We start from the raw sequence: 20465 nt of genomic DNA, 5'->3' as shown, positions 1-20465 counted from the left end.
ACATTACATAAAGTATAAATTTGTGTATAATAGCGCTTTTAATAAATAAAAAATAAAAATAATATAATACAAGAAAAATGTAAGGAAAATGACAGATATAGCCTCAGACCTCAACTGAAAGGGTTCCTCGCGGGACTCCAAATCCCTGCCAAATGCAAACGATCTCTCCGTGTGTGATGAACTTTTCGTACGCATGCAAAACAGTTGCCCTCACAACCTCCCGTTATTACACTTGCGCCACTGCTGTCCACCTTCCCCTGAATCTCCTCCATTTTCTTCAGCTTGCAGGAACCCAGCATTCCCTTTCGCTCGCCGAACAAGTTCACGCCCACATTCTCACTCATGGCCTCCAACAAAACCCTTTCCTCGCCACAAAGCTCATCTCTGCTTATGCACTCTGCGGAAAGCCGACCCAGTCGAAACTCGTCTTCGACTCGGTTCCTCTCAAGAGTGTGTATTTATGGAACTCACTGATTAACGGGTATGTAAAGAATTGTGCGTACAATGAAGCTTTTGAGCTGTTTGTGGAAATGTGCAATAGTTATGTATTGCCGGATGATTATACCTTGGCGACCATGGCGAAAGTTTCCAGCGAGGTTCGGAACTTGGCTACCGGAAAGTATGTTCATGGGAAGGGTTTGAGAGCCGGGTTTGTCTTGGATACCGTTGTTGCGAATTCTGTGATGTCTTTGTATTATAAATGCGGGAGGATTGATGAGTGTCGGAAACTGTTCGATGAAATGCCTCAAAGAAATGTGGGGTCTTGGAATGCGTTAATAGCGGGGTATACAAGTTCTTTGGATCATAATTTTGATAAGGAGATTTGGGAAATTGCTAAATCCATGGTGATGAATGGGGTGAAACCTGACGGATTTACTGTTTCGAGTCTTTTGCCTATGTGTGGAGGGGATGATATCAGGAAATGTGATCATGGGAGAGAACTTCATTGTTATGTTGTGAAGTATGAATTGGATTTCGGGTGGCGTTCGGACGTTCATCTTGGGTGTTGTTTGATTGATATGTATTCTAGGAGTGATAGAGTAGCTTCGGCTAGGCGGGTATTTGACCACATGAAGTGTAGAAATGTTTATGCTTGGACGGCGATGGTCAATGGCTATGTGCAGAATGGCGCTCCTGATGAAGCTTTGGTTCTTTTTCAAAAGATGCAGGTGGAAGATGGGGTACAACCCAATAGAGTATCACTTGTGAGTGTCCTCCCTGCTTGTAGTTCGCACATTGGTTTAATGAGCGGAAAACAAATTCATGGATTTGCTATCAGGAAGGAAATGAGTCGTGAAGTATCTTTGTGTAATGCTTTAATCGATATGTATTCGAAATGTGGGAGCTTGGATTTTGCAAGGCAAGTGTTTGAGGATGATTCTTTTTCCAAGGATGCAATCTCTTGGAGCTCAATGATTTCAGGATATGGATTACATGGAAGGGGTGAGGAAGCCCTTGATGTGTATAATAAGATGCTCCATCTTGGAATCAAACCGGACCCGATAACAATCGTTGGGCTCCTTTCTGCTTGTGGAAGGTCAGGATTGGTAAAAGAAGGCCTTTCCATATATAGCTCTGTAACAGCTGATTTTGGAATTAAACCAACGGTGGAGATGTGTGCTTGTGTGGTGGATCTGTTAGGCCGATCAGGAGAGCTTGATCGAGCATTAAATTTCATCAAAACGATGCCTGTAGAACCTGGTCCAAGTGTTTGGGGGGCCTTAGTTACTGCTTCTGTGTTGCATGGGAATCATGACATGCAAGATCTAGCTTATAGATTCCTTATTCAAGTAGAACCCAGAAACCCTTCGAACTATATTTCACTTTCAAATTTTTATGCATCGTCTAGGAGATGGGATGCTGTAGCGGAAATGAGAAGAATGATGAAAGAAAGAGGTTTAAAGAAGGAGCCCGGATGCAGTTGGATAAGCATTAATTCCAAGACTCATTGTTTCTATGTTGCTGATAAATTACATCCTCGTTCGATTTCAATCTATGAGATGCTGGATTACCTCCTCTTAGCAATGAAGGGAGCCTGCTCTTCTGAAGCGTTTGAACATCCATCATAGATTGTATCTGATGGGGATAGATGCCAGCGATCGTATTGCAGGTACCATTTAGATTTAGTGATGTAATGATTGTTGTTAGTTGCTTACCATCTTTTTCTCCTGAGAACGAAATCCGAATACACAAACTTCCTTTTTAGTTTTAGCATGATTCAGGTCTGTTCTAAAAACTCATATAGGCAAGGCATATATACAAACTCACTCTCAACAGTTGATCGCGTGACCTGCATGTGAGACGCAGTTGTGAGAAGAGTGTATACACCGGTTGAATGCAGGACTTTTTCATCTTTTCCCATTGGTGTGACTATCCTAACAAATAGTCATAGAGAGATGAAGTGCAAAACCCTTGTCAATTTGATTAAGTAGATGGTAAACTTGAGAAGATTTTGATTAAGTAGATGGCAACTTGCCTACAAGAAGCCGAAACCCCTTGCAGTTGGTGGCAGTTAGTAGGATTTCTCGTTGCAAATATCACATCGCTTGTCATACGAGAAATACACAGATTTCCATTGAGAGATTACACATATGAGCTTGAAATACATTGTTTGCCCCTTCTCCTTCCGGCTTGCGTTTGACACCCTTCAAGCCCCAGTCCTCACTTTCTCTGTTGGCAAGATGGAGATACAAGCCCACAACTATGTGTAAAGTATTGTCTAATACTGGTCTAATAGTAAATTATTGTATACATTTCCAACTAAATAAGAGGTCGCTTGACACCCATTTTATTTTCAATTTTCAGTTTTTTTGTCATTGTTCTTGAAAATTAAAAATTGAAAACTTGTTCGGTAACTACTTTCAGTTTTTAGAACTAAAAATTGAAAACTAAAAACTATATAATTATGAAAGGGTGGTTAATATTTACACAATGAAATTTCCTTGATAGCAATTTGTGTTCCTCTTTCGTGTCACTTTTCCATTGTTTACGCCTGGCCAATTCTTGAGGCAGTTGGCCTGCCTTTGTTAATTTGACGGTTGAATCCATATGTACGAAATCCCTGCCAGCTGCTGATACTGGAAGAATTTTGAACAATTATTGGCCACGAGGGTTCGGCATTAACCACTGCCTAATTCATGTTTAGAGACTTAAAACTTGGTATGATTTTGTCACTCCCGCACTCGTCTACCCTATCACGCATGACAGAGGAATGTCGCAAGTGACAAGTGCCGCACTCGTTCCCAAATTCGAAATAATTTTGTGACAATGTGTGTGTCCACATGTATGCTACTAGTACTGTATGTCACACAGAATGTCAGATTTGGGTCCCGTCCGGAATCCTCACATTCGTTCATCATACATCCTGCAATTAGAAAATATTTGAATTTTTTTATATTTAAAATTAAACACAAACAGTACCTAATAAAAGCTGACCGCACAATGTACAATGAACGGATAGAACGTGAGAATCCTCACAAAGATCCTCACCCCAGAAATGTCATGTCATTTTCTTCTTTTCTCACAAAACAGGACACTCCTAGTTTTATAGAAAAGGAAGTAGGAGGCCAGAGTTCGCCCGAGTCTTATCCCCTATTTATCTGAAATATTATGTGCCTCACCGACGGACGGTCTTGACAGTTTTGCTCAGAGTACCGATCGATCGGGCTCTCTATTTTTTTCCTTTTCCTGGCTTTCTATTCGATGTTCTTCCAATTTCACTGCCTTGCACACATTTTCTTCCGATTTTCACTGCAATTTTACTAGAGATGCCTCATTGCTCTTGGGAGAGGTGAGTCGGACATCAAGTACCTCATAGCTCCGCAACTCTTCATTTCTTCCGTTCCCTCTTCGTCCCGTGGCAAGACCTCAACACCGATGACATGTACATTTGCACTTAGTAAACTTGTATTATGACTAACTGATTACTTTTCTGACAGGTGAGCACAATTTAACACGAGGCAACAACTTCCGTCTTCGTCACAGAACCTATCGGTGGAACTGATGTTCGAGATGAAGCCTCCTTCCAAGTCGTCCGAGTGTACAAGGAAAATGAACACCACTAAGGCAATCCCAGAGTCTTCTTCTTATCCTTCACTCCCCCGGCTCTCTCCAAAAGATACAGATTCTCCCTCAGGTACACGCGCTTTCATTTTCAAACCGCTTGCTATCTGAAAAAGAATGCAATTGTAAAAGTTGTTCTTTCACTCTTCTGCCTCTGATTCTCTCTCACGTCTGTAGATAAATACTGAACCATACACTACTCGACCGACCCTTCTATTTTTCTGACTTCTTCTACTGAAACCTCTCTTCCTCTCCTGCCTAACGACACCTTCTGACATGGGTAAAATATAAAGCCATCCTAAAGGCAATAAAGCAACAAGGAATTGTGCCATAATCCCGAAGGGCAGGCTTGAGTAGTTGCCTGCCGTTATTCCTATCAGAGAAGCCAGTCCAACACCTAAAACCCCACTAGCTATTGACGAAAAGCACAAGGCTGATGCTAAGAAAGAAGTTAGAGATCCTTCGCATCCTTGAGGGCACAAATCCGCAAATAGTATTGTGAAAGGCAAGATCTTGAACTGTGCAATAGTCTCTGCTAACCCCGAAAAACAAAGAACAAACACCTCATTTGGAATCCCCAGTCTGACATTGATCCGTCTCACTAAAACAAGGTCAAGAAGAAGTGAAAAGGCATACACCAGCTGAACAACACCAACCAACCTTCTCACCGGAACTTTTTTCCAATAACGGTCATAAAGTACAGCAGTGGAAAGAAGCATCAACTGGCCGATCACTCGAGACATGCCAATGATTGAAGGATCGAGATGTAGATATTGTGTTTGGTAGCAAAAGATGGAACCTGAGAGGACTGGGACCATGGTAATAGAAGCTACAATCCAAATAAGAGGGCGAGCAATACTTTCCTCTTGAATTCCCATCTGCAGCTCAGAAAATTGTTTTCTGATACTTTCAAAGATTGGCTTTCGTATAAGACTGTCATCCGGCAACTGTGGTAAACCAAGAGATTCCTCTCGTATTCTCAACGAAATTGCAAGCTGAGCGGAGAGTAAAACTGCAAATACGAGAAACATGGTTCTGGGCGGTGTTTTCATCAAGAAATATCCACCTATTAAGTTACCAAGGATTCCACCAGCAGCTGCTGCCATGAATGCATAAGACTGGAGGCCAGTCATATTTTTTTCTTGGCCATACTCTGCAACAAGAGCATCCTGTGCTACTTCCGTAATGGACGCTCCAAGATTACTCAGAAGAACGCATGCCATGAGGGTAGGAACTGCTCGAGCTGCAACAGGGATCAGTGCCATTGGCCCCCAAGACAAGACCTGTAAAACAACTGACAAGTTCGAACTCCATCAGATTCTCCCATGAGAAGTTGTTCAAGCCATCAGTAATACCCAAGGCCGAGAGGACTCACACAGCAAACAAGACTTTTTTTTTAATTTGCCTTTTCCAAATCCAAATTTAGTTCATTCTACTTTCTGATCGATAAATTGTTTACCCCGTTAAATAGTATTGTTAAGCTTAAGCCAGTCTTTCAAAGGAATTACAGCATAAAAGTAGTAGGATTAATGAAACTTATACGGAGAAATTTATTGTATTACAAACCGAAAATCTTTCTTATATTAACAATCTAACTTTTACTCTCGATTGTCAATCAAACGAATTTGCGGAGGCATCAGACAAATAGAATCTACAGCATAACCAAGCAAAGGAAAGAACAAAAAGTACCAAGAATACAACATAAACCACCATAAAGAAGCCTTCCTCTTTACGGATTCGAATAAAAAAGCACATATAATATGACCTTACACCGACAATGCATCTTCAAATTTAACATAACTCTCTACCATGAACATAAGAAAAGTAGGAAATAAAATGAAATCAGACCGAAAACCACGAAGGAGATAAGGCAAGAAAATTTGAACTGACCTCCAATGGAGATATAAGGAACTCTATGAGCACCAGAAATGTAAAGAGCATCAGAAAGGACTCCATACAAGGGCTTGGCCACCATGGGAAGGTTAGCAGAATGCTGCACAAGCTGCAATGTGGAAGGATGCATTTGCAGATTGTGGGCCATGTGGAAGTTGAGAGCCAGCCATGGAAAACACCTGAAACCCTGCATCCAGTACCCAAATCCACACAGAAACAACATTTGCTGCCTACCCAGTTGGGGAAATCGAAAGCCTCTCCTTTCCTCATGGCTGCTGCTTCTCCTGGTTTTTCTGTAAACAACTTGAGTTGCTGAGTTTGGCAGGATTGGGTTTTTGATCTGGGTTTTAGGTTGGATGGGTCCTGCTGGGTTTAGGCGGTGAAAACAAAGGATGGGGTTTCGGTGGAAAGGAGGTTGCTTTTTTGGTGGGGGTTTTGGGGTGATTGACAGTGATGATATCCATGGATTTTCAGAAGAAATTGATGGATAAATCATGGTAATTACTAATTAATATTAATTGGGGACTTGAAAAAAATGGGAAAAACAAGAAAGAAATGGACTGAAAGTTGCTATGATTGTGTGGAGTTTTGATTGAAACAACGAGGGGAAGTAGAAGTGTGGTTACCTATCAATATATACTCTTTTATAATTATGTAAGTTGCCATTGAAGATGAATTGCTTTGAGAAGAAGATAGAAGAATATGCTATCTTGTTTAGGGCTGGAAAAAAATCCCAAAAATCCCAAACCAAACCGAAAAAATCCCGATCCCAAACCAAAAAAATCCCAAACCAAAATTCCCGAAAATTTCGGTATGTCATCCCGAACCAAACCGAAATTTTCGGTATGGGATTCGGGATTACATCTCCATTTTTTCGGTATTCCCATACCGAATAGAAATAAATATTATATATATATATATATTATTTTTTAATTATAAGAGAATTATTTTTTAATTAATGGTATTGGTAGCCACTAGTGTGATTAATCTTTGTCTCAACTAAATAACTAATGTTTGTTTGTTCAATTTGTTTGTTTTTATATTCCAGTTGTCTCAACTAATGTGATTAATCTTTGGATATTAGTTTCCTGCATACCTAGCCACTAGTGTGATTAATCTTTGGATATTAGTTTACCTAGCCACTAGTGTGATTAATATGTGGATATTAGTTTCCTGCATACCTAGGCAAATCAAGGAAACAAAGGAGCAAAGACCATTATGCATGCATGAACATATCAGTATACATATATTGTATATATATACACGGACAAGGTGGGTACAGGGCATGCAATTAGTTGAGCTCAAATTTTTTTCTTTTGTTTTCGAGTACACAATATAGTTGTTCTTTCAGACATGGGCGCCGCCAAAATTTTCATTTAATTACAACTATGTGGAGGAGGAATCAAAGTTGGAATGTGGGGTGAGATGGCATTAGCCCAAAAACTTTGTGCACAAATGGGTAGTGGGTAGATTGAAACTTAATTTTAGCCCAAAAACATAATATGTCAAATTTTAGCCCAAAAACATAATATGTCAAATTTTAGTCCAAAAACCCAAAAACATTTCGGGATTCCCGATTTGTCCCGAAATCCCGAAATTATTTCGGGATTCCCGAAAATTGGGATTCCCGAAAATTTGGTTTGGGATTGGTATTGAATTTGGGATTCCCAAAAATTTCGGTTTGGGAATCGGGACAAGGGTTTCGGTATGGGATCCCATACCGAACCACCCCTAATCTTGTTAATGGAGAGATCTAGAAACTGTGTTATGTATCATTCTTAATCATTTTGCTTTGAACAATCTAGCGTGGGAGGGAGAGAGTGCAGACAATGCAGAGTATATGACCCATCAGCTCAATTGAGGCTAATACCCTTTGGTTTTAGCGGTTGGTTTGTCTTATATTGCTTGTCTAGGCGCATTTATGCTCATCGCTCTTAAACGGTAGTAATGCTCATCATCTTATTTATTATTATTGAATAAATTTAAGTTTTGAAATTTATGTTTATTCATTATAAAGTTTTCAAAATTTAAACTCATTCATTGCCACCATCACTTAATGCTGGTGAGCACAAATATTTCCATATTTTCTTGATGTTTTTTCAGGTTTAGAGGAAGAAAATTAAGAGGTAGGACAGTCTAACTAATTAGATTGTAATGCTCTCTTACACGTCATTATTAAATAGTTAGAATTGACATATGTACAATTCTCGATGTATACGATCCTATTGGCCAGCTCCCATTTTGAATGTGTGTTTTAGAGAGAATGATTTACGTGAAAATGAGATGCTAAGTGGCAATACCTCATAACAATCTTACGAGTTTATATAAAAAAGTTAAAACTCATGACAATTCATAACAGGATTAAAACGCCACTAATATAGCGTTCTGATTCAACTGCACACGCGCCAATAAACGCAAGTGAGTCCGAGGAAACAGGAACGAACACGGGATTGGTGAGGGTGGGGTGTGTCTCACATAGAGATTTGTCTGGAGTCAATTCCTGTACCAAACACAGCGGATCTGAGTAAAAAGCATTGTTTGGAAATTTGGGACTGCATGTTGGGAGTTTTGCAATAGGTGTTGGATCCGTAACGACCGTTCGTTTGGAAATAGGTGTTGGGAGTTTTGCATGTTTGGAAATAGGTGTTGGATCCGTAACGACCGTTCGTTTGTGCGCAACTGTTGGGAGTTTCACACGCGCGGTTGTACTTCACGACGCCGGCAAGATCCGTCTGTATGGTCGACTAGAGGAACAAGCGCGTGGGGTTCCTAATCAGGCATTTTATTTGGCTGCATATGCAATATGGGATGTGTAAAAGTTTTCCTTTCTTTAATGATATTCTTTCAAAATTAAAAATGAGTAGTTTTACATTTTAATATCGTAAGTGACGAATTTAAAATTAATTTATTCATAAATTTGTAGAAGAAATTTATTCTGATCAGGGGCTTCAATGTCATGTTCGTTCGTTCATTTTTGGATTGTAGTTGACTAGGTAACGATCATGGGAAGCAAAGTGAGAAAACAAAAATGGGACATCTACTTTTCTTTGAAACGTGTCGAACTTTTACCAGACATACTTCACATTTTTTTTATAATTTTATATTTTAGTGTGATTGTTATTTCGCTATTCGACTCACCAATCAAAATTAACTTAGGTTACCCAATAAAATACCAAATTAGTTTACCTCTGTCTGACTTTATTGGGTTTTCACTGAACAAATCAATTCCAAATTCATAACACAAAAAGCATGTGCATCTGATACACTGCCCGATTAATTCTCTTCTAATCAATTTGGTAAGAAATTACAACTCTTTTTTATTTTATAATTTTTCCAATATGGGCTTTGCAACCGAAACTTTGAAATTCTATTATACTTCGATGTACCGTGTATTAAATTTTTGTTCATAAAATATTAATCATTCAATTATTGACTAATAATTTAACGACGAAAATTTGAATACAAAATCCCTTCAAATTCGTGCCGTCCAAATGTGGAGAGCAGGAGAGGAAGTGAAGGACGGCTGGTGACATAGAAACCCACCAACTGCTGATAAAATTTCAATATAATCAAGCACCCTTGACATGGAAAGTAAGAGATGATCAATGAGAAAGAAGAGAGCATTGAGGAGATAGAGAAGAGGAGGAAGGAGAGAGAATGAAGAGAGGGGATTGGAGGAGAGAGTGGGAAGAAAAAAAAAATAGAGGAGAGAGATAGATTCGGAGTGAGTAAGCAGAGAAGGGAAAGAAAGGTTTTTTGAAATAGTCTTACAAAACAAGTTTTAATGCCTACAACTTGAAAAGTGTCTTTAAGTTTAAAAAGTTAAATTCCAGTAGAGTACCAAACATGCCCTAAGCTTTCCAATTTTCCCAATCCATCATTGAAGGAAGGAAGACTCAAGAACAGTAAGTTCTAACGGCTCATTATTATTAAGTTAGCTAAGTTGTAAAGTGATAGATTCAATGAGCTGTGAAGTGATAGAACACTAAGTTCTAAAGACATGAGTATAATTTCAGGGACAATAATCACTAGCTTATTCAGGAAAGTAGGAGATGATTGGTTTTCAAATATTTTCTACAATGCTCCAGAGTATCCGAAATTTCGGTTTTTTTTTAACCGCTAGATCTTCGATCAAAAATGCATATGCCACAAGGGAATGTATCCTAATCTTCTGCAAAATACCAAACTGTAAAGAGAGATTTGAATTGCCAAATTTGTTACTAGCACAAACATTTGCAAGCACACAAAAACAAATTTGACCGGCAACTTGAAACTTTCTACATTGCCTGCTCTGCTCGACTTATTTCTGCAAATCTTTTGGCTATTGTGGATACAAATTTCCGTCTTCTTCTTCTTGGACAAAATTGCACCTACAAAACAATTAACACCTTAGGTAAAGGCCAAGAGCCTCACGCGCCCACGATGAATTGGGGGGTGCTTTGGTCAAAGAACCTCCTCCGATGCCAAAGTTAGAATTTAGAGAGAAGTGTTTGGAGAGTTTTTGGGAGTTTTGCAAGAGTGTGGAACTAGGTTTTTAGAGAAAAATGGGTAGTATTTATAGGGCATGGCCGGTCTCCTTTGGAGAAAAGGTGGCTGGCCTTTGGGATGCTTTTTTTTGTGTATTTTGTGGTTTAATGTGTGAGTTATTTGGCAATTAATGGATTAATTATTAGCCAATTAACACATTTTTGGAATGAATATTTTGGAGTTTATGTAATTTATGTGGAATATTTTATAAGTTATGGAATGATAGCTAATTGATTAGCTAAAAGAGGGAAAAAGAGATAAAAATATATGGAATGAAATAGGTTTTGGGAGTTACCTTGTAGAAGGGATTTGACGAGATGGATTTTGAATTGTTACTTATTTTGGGCACTTTTGATGTGGTTGAGGGATGATTATCCGCTGCTCGCGCGTATGAATCCTGGTATGCCTCAAGAGTATTTTTGTCCTCTTCTATCCAAATATCCACGTATCGCCTTGTGATTATTTTTGGCTCCACAGCTATCCTTGTCAATTCTGCAGGCATTACCATATACTTGTTTAAATGTGCACTAAAATCCCATCCCCTAGACCACGTGTTTCTCTCGCGATTTCATTTGACTTCAGAGAGAACATGAACTGTAAGTTTTCTGTCAAAAAAGGTACGATGTAAGACGAGGAATAAAACAACCTAAGAATGAGATCGCTGAGACTGAAATCTTTCCCCCAAAATATGTATGAGATCGCTGAGATATCTCCATTGCTTTTTTCATAACGATTAATTTGGAGCCGTCTTTTCCACCACATATTAATAGAACGAGCATAAAAACTCACATACAAAAACAAGGAAACAAAGAAAAAAAAAAAAAATCATTTGACAAATTCTACTCACAGAACAAGGAACAACTTGTTTTCCTCGTGATTTCATTCAACTTACGATTATACAATTCAAATGAAGTGTGGATGTTATATGCTTATGAGCTTAACAAAAAAGCAGCTATGACAATCCTAGTATGCATGCAGAATTCTAAACAATCGAATGACCAGATGCAATCGAAGGATTGGGAGATGCACAAGTGACTGAAATCAGCAAGAAATTGTTACTGACATCCAAAATTTCATGACATTTGAAGAATAAGGTTCATGTATTCATTCACAAGAGAATCAGGAAATTTTATTCATTCGCTTCCAAACAAGAATTGCAACAAAGTACATTCCATGTATCTTTTCGCCTTTGCGATTCATGCAATATTCCACATATTGTACTTCATTACAATGAAAAGAAGAAGTAACAGGAAAAACGAGATGATTTGTAAAACTGACACCAATCAGAGCACTGAGTACTTCATCCAAAAAGAATCTATGAAAAGGGTACGATCTAAGCCGAAGATTTAAACAACCTAAGAATTAGATCAGTGTGACTGAGTTTAGTATCATGAAAAGAATTTAACCTACGTGTATGAAAAATCCCAAGCCGAGAATGAAGAGTGCTCAGTTTTTTCCGGTGGGTTGGATAATAGAGATGGATATCTACATGAGCTTGTAGTAGCAGTCGCCTCCACTGAGAAGGAACTGATAGGCTTTATCACAGTGACACCTGAAGTGGATGACCAAGCAGTCATCCTTCTTCTCCACACTCACAGATTCCGCAAAATCTTTCCCCCCGTCATCCTGCAAATTCTTTATTCATCAAAATTAGCTGACATTGTAATAAGAAAATGCCAAATCATGCTTGCTTTGACCGGTTAATTAGCAAAAACATGAAACATGGAAAAGAAATGAACTTTTTTAGCTTTTAGTGTTAGATCATTCAGACCCAAGACATCAAAATGGCCATATTTTCTTTCTGATCTTGCTTGTTCGAAAGAAATCAAAATACCAAATCTTACTATGATTGATTGGTTAAAAAACATGAGAAAATCGTATCAATTTCAGACCCAATACCTCAGCAGTAGCAGTAGCGTTGTCATGAAAATCTTGATCAGTGTCATCAACAATTTGCACTAGTTCTTCTTCCACCGCTTGTTCCTCACAATCTTCGTCTTCTTCCATCAAGTCTTCTTCACGCATCAGTTGCTGGCACCACAGGCTCATCTCTCTCAAGCCGTCCTTCATCCTCCTCAGCCTCTGCAATCATTTTCCCCAAAAACCAATTTCAAAAACAATCGAAACAGGGAGAACGATTCAAACTTTACGTAAATTAACAATTTCCCCATAACCCCATTTCATACAATCCAAAAACAGATAAATAATTCACCTTTGGCAGATTAAAGCATAAAAACAACAACCCCTTTCATCAGCAATCCAAAACGAGAGAAAGAAATGAGTTTTTCAAAAATTTAGAGCATAAATTAATTAAATTATTTGGTATTACCTTGGAATCGGGGTGTGTCCAAGTCGGTGGAGAAGTGGAAGTCTTGGGAGGAGGTGGAGGAGCGGGACGAGGTCTTGGCCGGAGAATGGTTGAGATCCGAGATGGAGCGGCGGAGAGTGTGCGGTGGAGGAAGAGGAGGCAGGACCGGTGCTGGGAATGGGACGTAGTCTTGGGAAAGTGGTGGCGATCAGGAGAGTAGGGAGGAGTCATGTTGGGCAAAGAGAGGCAGGAAGAGAGTGCTCAAATGGGTTGTTGGCGGTGGACGCAGACGGAGGGTTGTAAGGGTAGGAGATGCAGAGGCGGAGTAGGGGGACGGAGATCTTGCGGTAGCCAGAAGAAGCTACAGGGAGAGAAGAATCTTGTTCTGGGTTCTTGGATGGAATCTGCGGGTGGTGGTCGTCGTGGTGGTGGTTCATGGTGGGCGGCGGAGAAATTGGGTCTTGGGATTTCTAGAATTCTTTGGTCTGTTTGGTAAAAGGGATATGCAACGGATTAACAACAGCGACACTGATCGAGATTTGAGAGTCAATCAGATCAGTCACATAAGGCCGTTACGTTTTGGCGCCAGATTAAAAACCAAGGGTATTGATAACAATACCGTCTCATTTTTCCGAATAATTTCGAAAATGGAACGGTCTAAGCAACAAGCCCGTCTAGCTCAGTTGGTAGAGCGCAAGGCTCTTAACCTTGTGGTCGTGGGTTCGAGCCCCACGGTGGGCGATTTGTATTTTTTTCCTTTTTCAATGTGACAAACGTTAGTTGAGTGTTGGAAAATGAATTTGTAGAATACCTCTCTCTCTTTTTACTTACCTGTTTGTTTTTGTTTGTTGATTTTCTTTACTTAATTGAATCTACCGATTAGAAATAACAATTGGTTGTCCGATTTATGTTTTTGTTTTATTCAATCTAACAATTAAAAATAAACATTGAATGAGTGTTGGAAAATTAATTTGTAGAATACCCCTCTTTCTCTTTTTACTCACCCATTTCTTTTTGTTCGTTGATTTTCTTTACTTAATTGAGTCTACCAATTAGAAATAATAATTGGATGTTCGGTTCATGTTTTTGCTTTATTGAATCTAACAATTAAAAAAAACATTGAATGTGCATGCGAAGAAAAAAGGTATGTTGAGATAAGTTTCTCGGATTCGTTGATTGATGGCATGGGAAATGGGCATTTGATCGGTAGATAGAGGGGTTGCCTGATTCACTAGTCTATCTTCTAGACTCATCGGTGGGGTGATGCTAAACTATCTTCTAAGGGTTGATACTATTGCATCGGTGTTGGCCCCAAGCACATAGGGGGATTCCCCATCCATTTATCTTTCTATTCCTTTCCCCCTTTCCAATCTTGGGGCGTACTATACCATGATTCAGGGGCATTCTTCCTCTCATTATTCCAATTCTCCCCCAAGGCCCTCTCGTGATTACTTGATTAGGCTAATTTAAAGGATTGAAAGGGAAAGCATAGCCTTCATGAGTTGGTTAGTTACCGATGGATTTGAATATCCTTCACACCATTGTTGATGGACATAATATAAAAAGGGTATGAGATATTTATACATGTTTGAAGTTTGCATTGTTTTTTTCTTCTGTATTTGAAGAATGAGAGTCTATTTTGAGATCGCTTCTGAAAATTTTGTAAAAGAGAAAAAGAAACTCGATTATTATGAAGTTTAATGAAAATACTATACTTGGGTGGCTAAGTTTGAGTTATGTTTTCGCGGATTTTAAATTTGAAAAAGCTTTACGAAATAAAAAATGTCCCAAAAAATATTTATCATTCGGGTGTCCGAGAACTAGGAATCCCATTCGTGAACAAACACAATCCCTACATAAAGAAGGCCTAATTTCTTCGCGAGTGAACAATTAACTCCGACTGCCCACGTCCCAACTATTGCCTTGTCAAGATGGGTCTAGAGAAATTTTGGGCTTCTGTACCTCGTAATCCTATTGGGCCTTATTTACAGGAGGACTATGTAACCTATAAAAACTACAACAATAAGGACTGGTTAGTATGTATGACGTATTGTCAAGACCTCAATCCTCCTCCTTCATTGAGGTAACTCCCAACTTTTATGGCTAGCTTGTTTGATGTCGATGTATTTTTATAATATAGTTTTTTTTGTTGTACTGTGAAAATAATCAGTTACGTAGTAAAACATTTGAGTAAACCGTTAAATTGTGTTTGTTAAATTATTTTTATAAAATTGTTGTGAGTAATCAACTAGTTAAGTTAATAACATGACATACCTAAGATTATAAAATCATTTGGTGAACGAATTTGTGTCCCTTGCACTACTCTGCCACAAAACATAAAAGTCAACTAGTTTTTCTTTTCTTTTGGTGATAGTCAACCAATTTTTTATGAGACCAAACTGTGTGCAGTGCAGTGCGCAGATTCCGTATAAAGACAAAAACTCGAGCAACAAAATTAATTGTGTATGTGTTATTGACCTTTGATTATATATATTTGTTGTTGTCACAAATATTCATCAATACCTACAAATTGTATACCCGGCAAACAGATTTTATAGATGGTTTTCATTTTTCAATTAGTTTAATACAGTTTATATATAAACCTTAAGTACATAGATATCAAAATAAATAAAAAATCGAACTCAGAACTTTAAATACAAGCGCCTCGTAAAAAGTTGACATTTGCCATTATTATGAACTAGCCATGAACGATCGAGTAGCCGCAAACGCGGTTAGCTGATTCTACAGAGTAATTGGGGTTATGCTAAGTTGACAATCAAATTGCATTTTTATTTTTGTTTATGGCAACAGTCGTTGCATGACCTTATCATAAAACTAAAAAAAAATATATATATATATATATATATATATATATACTGTTATTATTATTGTTTAAGCAATCTCTGATTCCCTGCCCCTGGATTTACGCCTAGCTATATGAAATGTAAGGAATCCCATCTGTTGGACTGCCCATTCATTTTTCGATGTAAAATGATAGCGATTTAATGATAATCAAATAGTAAATTTTTGATAAGAACGTCACAGAATGTGATCTAAAGATTTTTCAAATAAAAAGAAATATCAGGATCGGTGCAAAATCATGTTGTATTGTATGATCTGTGAGCCAACTTATAATAAAAGTTTGAAATTCATTGTTTACCATAATCCAAATATTCTTAATCTCTGACATACATTATTTATAAGCTTAAATTCGTGTTTTAAAATTTAATGCATATGGTTGCATACGTTTAGTAAGTTCTCGAAGCCGTTTATGAATTAAATTTGGGTTTATTTTTCCTGGCAGTGAAGGGGTGTTGTTTAAGACGTATCACATGTGTTCATTTTTTTTTCCCTTTTTACAAGAATCGATACAAAAAATTTCATTATTAAGTGCATGATCGTGTTAATATATCTATTTTTAATGATCAATTTCTTGATCGGAAGAGAAAGTTGCACAATGAACAATAATGGTAAAATCTCTAAACGATCACGAGAAATTTAAAATGTTAGTGCGAATTTGCTACAAAGATGACATGTGACATCCCACATCGCCCAGGGGAGTGATCCTTAAATGTATATTCTCATCCCTACATAGCACGAGGCCTTTTGGGAGCTCATTGGCTTCGGGTTCCGTAGGAACTCCGAAATTAAGCGAGAAAGGGGCTAGAGCAATCCCATGATGGGTGACCCACTGGGAAGTTGCTCGTGAGTTCCCAAAAACAAAACCGTGAGGGAATGGTAAGCCCAAAGCGGACAATATCGTGCTAAGGTGGTGGAGCGGGCCCGGGAAGTAATCTGCCCCGGGCCGGGATGTGACATGACAAATGTGACAACTCTGAAACGAAATCCAATCGTTAAAACAAGGAGGCCACATCAACTCGTTGAAACAAGACTAACCCACTAAGCGGGACATAACAAAAACTTAAACTACACTATTTAATTATTATCTATCTTTAAATTAAATTAAAAAATGAGTGACCAGACCTCTTTAATTACTCGATGACTAAGAGAACATTTATTTTTGAAATAGACAAAAATAGTAAGATTGAAGTGTGAACAGTTGACATTTAATTTATATATAGATAAACTTTAAGTACATAGATATCAAAATAAATAAATAATCAAACTCAAAATTTTAAATATAAGCAAATTAACATTTGCCATTATTATTAACTAGCCATGGCCCATGAACGATGGAGCAGCCACAAACGGGGCTAGCTGATTCTACAGATTAATTGGGGTTATGCTAAGTTGACAATCAAATCATTAATGTTAAATATAAATATATACACACACACACATATATGTTGTGTAGTCGTGTGACATAACATGACCGTGATCTCACTGAGTTGCAGTTTTTTCCTTTTTTTTTTTTCAAGTTACATTAAGTCGTTGCATTTTTGGTTTTTGTTTTTAGCAACAGCCGTTGCATGACCTTGTCATACAAGGAAAGGGGTCTTTTTCGAATCCCTTCCACTAAGACCTCCTTATTGACTAATTTGGAACTTTGAAATTTGATTCAACGGCTACAAATAGGGGTCCACTTTAAAAGTTATAATAACTTTAACCGTTATATCAAATTTAAAAGGTCTGGATTGTTTGATGAGGACTTGGTAGAAGGGATTCAGAGAGGATCCTTCTCCGTTATAAAATAAAATAAAATAAAAAATATATATATAATGGCATGTTATTATTATTATTCTTGTTGTTGTTTAAATCGAATAAGGATCATCTTCGGATTATTTTTGTGAGGATTCTAAGAATTCTCAAATCGTGTCTGTTCATCGTACATCGTGCTGTCATAAATCATTTTAAATATTTTTATTTAAAATTAAACATGAATAGCACCTGACGAAAACTGCTCACATAATGTATAATAAATAGACACGATTTAATTATCCCCAAGATCCTCACAAAAACGATCTGAAGAGGATCCTCATTCGTTTAAGCCATCTCTAATTCCCTGCCCCTGGTTTACGCCTTGCCATATGTGCTGTAAGGAATCTAAACAAGGTCTCTCATCCGTTAGACTGCCCATTCATTTTTTGATGCAAAACGATAGCGATTTATTGATAATCAAATAGTAAATTTTTAATAAGAACGTCACAGGATGTGATCTAGAGCTTTTTCAAATAAAAAGAAATATCACGATCGGTGCAAAATTATGTTGTATTGTATGATCTGTGAGCCAACTTATAATAAAGGTTTGAAATTCATTGTTTACCATAATCCAAATATTCTGAATCTCTGACATACATTTTTATAAGCTTAAATTCGTATTTTAAATTTAAATGCATATGGTTGCATACATTTAGTAAGTTCTCGAAGCAATTTATGAATTAAATTTGGGTTTGTTTTTTATGGCAGTGGTAGGAGAATTTTTACACATAAGTGGTATACAACATGATATTATATAAGTGGTAGAAATTTTTTTTTTCTGTTATTAATTTTTTAATACAAGAATGTCATCTCTTGTATAGAGACACGTGGTGTACTACCCTGTGTTCCGATCACATTGAAAAATCTGTCCAATGGTAGGGTGTTGTTTAAGATGTATCACATGTGTACATTTTTTTTTTCTTTTTACAAGAACCAATATAAATATTTTCATTATTAAGTGCATGATCGCGTTAATATATCTATTTTAATGACCAATTTATTGATCAGGAAAGAAATTTGCACAATGAACCAAGGTTCTAAAATACGCTAGACGCTAATCGGGCGGCAGGCTGGAGTCTAACGCCTAGGCGGCTGGGCGGGGTCTAGGTGGGCGCCTAGGCGGATTTAGGTAAATTTTTTGTATATCTTGTAAATAAGTGCATATTGACACTTACAAAAAATTATACTCGTATGAAATTCATGAATAAAATAATAAAATAATGATAAAATACAAAAAAAAAAAATTATTTAACAATCTAAAATTTAAAAACACAATAAACATATATGTCATATAACTTAAGACACTTTGAATGATTATATCTAATTTTTAAAATATAAAAGTGGTTGGCTGGTTCATAATGAAGAGAAGGCCCATGCATCCTAAGCCTGGCAATTACTGATACGACATGATAACCCGACACGACACGACATGAAATTAACAGATATTCGGGTCGACACGATAACGAATCGGGTCGTTATCGGTTAACTCGATAAGCACCTGTTAAGATAACGGGTTGGTTCGGGTATACACGTGAGTAACACGATACACGATAAGCAGAATATTAATTTAATAATTTTGTAACCCTACAAAAATACTATAATAATTATAATAATTATATATACTATAATAATTATACCCCCAAAATATTAACTATAATAATTATATATATATATAGATATTAAATTTTAAATTAAATTTTATACCCCTAAAAACTATAATAATTAATATGCATCATGCCGCCCTTTAAAGAAAAAGGGAGGGAAAAATGAAAATGATAAGAAAAGCTGAAAAGGAAACAAAAAAGAGAGTGAAAAATGAGACCTAGTGGTATTTTCAATTTTGCTTGCTACTAGTAGGGTGGGTTTTTCCACCTTGGTCTCTCAAGTGTGCACTTGTTATTATTAGGATAAGATCCGACAACTGTGTTCCTGACACGTGTACGTCATTTACCTCTCTCTCTCCTTTTTTTTCTTGAGAAATTTTTCATTGTAACGGGAACACAAATAGTACACCATGTGTTTTAATAGAAGTCGTGAGAATTTTTATTTTTTAAGTTATTAACTTTTTATCACACATATCCCACTATTTTTATAATGACACGTAATGTACTACTCCGTGTACCGGTCAATTATATGTACAAAATAAATAGAGTTAAATCTACTTAATAAATATATATATATATATACACACACACCATTGAACTTGATGGGATACACATTCTACGAAACTAGTTTCAATAATCCAACCGTCAAACATGTTTGTATATACTTCGAGATCGCATACGCCAAAAATTGCAAAAAAAAATATTCTGAGATCAAGTAACGGGACAAAACTTTTCTACGGTTATAAAAAAAATCATGATTTAACGGTTATTTTTACTCTGATTTTGATGATTTTTTACAGGTACACTCCTTGACCCTATATGAATACAATGATTGAATTTGATCTTCAATTTAAAATATTTACACTAGTGGATACCACAAAATCTTATGTTGTACTTAATGAAAGTATAAATAAACTCTTAAGTGTTAGTGAATTTATTGTTTTGATGGGATACGCATTCTACGAAACTAGTTTCAATGATCCAACTGTCAAACATGTTTGTATATACTTTGAGATCGCATACACCAAAAATTGAAAAAAACAAACATTATGAGATCAAGTAACAGGACAAAACTTTTCGACGGTTATAAAAAGAAAAATCACGATTTAACGGTTATTTTAACTCTGATTTTGATGATCTTTTACAGCTACACTCCTTGACCCTATATGAATACAATGAATGAACTCGATCTTCAATTTAACATATTTACACTAGTGGATACCACAAAATCTTATATTATACTTAATGAAAGTATAAACAAACTTTTAAGTGTTAGTGAATCAATTGTTTTGATGGGATACACATTCTACGAAACTAGTTTCAATGATCCAGCTGTCAAACATGTTTGTATATACTTCGATATCTCATATGCCAAAAATCGCAAAAAACAACCATTCAGAGATCAAGTAACG

The 20465-nt window shown here is 37.0% G+C and overlaps 3 protein-coding genes and 1 non-coding gene across 5 annotated transcripts; 2 read left to right on the top strand and 2 right to left on the bottom strand.

The window, feature by feature from the left end:
• Positions 1 to 166: 166 nt before the first annotated feature.
• Positions 167 to 2424, top strand: LOC137738341 (pentatricopeptide repeat-containing protein At3g12770-like). The gene has a single exon (XM_068477979.1). The coding sequence runs from the start codon at positions 177 to 179 to the stop codon at positions 2067 to 2069; it is 1893 nt and encodes a 630-aa protein (XP_068334080.1). The 5' UTR covers positions 167 to 176; the 3' UTR covers positions 2070 to 2424.
• A 1091-nt stretch (positions 2425 to 3515) lies between these two features.
• LOC137737574 (probable folate-biopterin transporter 8, chloroplastic) lies at positions 3516 to 6669 on the bottom strand. 2 transcript variants are annotated; one of them, XM_068477104.1, is made up of 2 exons: positions 5953 to 6669; positions 3516 to 5356 (listed from the first exon to the last, which is right to left on the bottom strand). In XM_068477104.1, the coding sequence occupies exons 1-2, from the start codon at positions 6449 to 6451 to the stop codon at positions 4203 to 4205; spliced, it is 1653 nt and encodes a 550-aa protein (XP_068333205.1). In that variant the 5' UTR covers positions 6452 to 6669; the 3' UTR covers positions 3516 to 4202. The 2 variants fall into 2 exon arrangements, with proteins under 2 accessions (XP_068333205.1, XP_068333206.1); XM_068477105.1 differs by having other exon boundaries at positions 3516 to 5345; positions 5953 to 6361.
• Positions 6670 to 11656: 4987 nt separating this feature from the next.
• LOC137736567 (uncharacterized) lies at positions 11657 to 13295 on the bottom strand. The gene is made up of 3 exons (XM_068475818.1): positions 12812 to 13295; positions 12382 to 12564; positions 11657 to 12117 (listed from the first exon to the last, which is right to left on the bottom strand). The coding sequence occupies exons 1-3, from the start codon at positions 13019 to 13021 to the stop codon at positions 11968 to 11970; spliced, it is 543 nt and encodes a 180-aa protein (XP_068331919.1). The 5' UTR covers positions 13022 to 13295; the 3' UTR covers positions 11657 to 11967.
• Positions 13296 to 13458: 163 nt separating this feature from the next.
• On the top strand, positions 13459 to 13531 carry TRNAK-CUU (transfer RNA lysine (anticodon CUU)). The gene has a single exon. It is a non-coding gene; the product is annotated as a tRNA-Lys (tRNA).
• The last annotated feature ends 6934 nt before the right edge of the window (positions 13532 to 20465 follow it).

The sequence above is a fragment of the Pyrus communis genome, chromosome 6 (genome assembly GCF_963583255.1).
Source record: "Pyrus communis chromosome 6, drPyrComm1.1, whole genome shotgun sequence".
Taxonomy (NCBI): domain Eukaryota; kingdom Viridiplantae; phylum Streptophyta; class Magnoliopsida; order Rosales; family Rosaceae; genus Pyrus; species Pyrus communis.
Note: the sequence above shows the minus strand (reverse complement) of the source record. Positions and strands in the feature narration are given on the sequence as shown.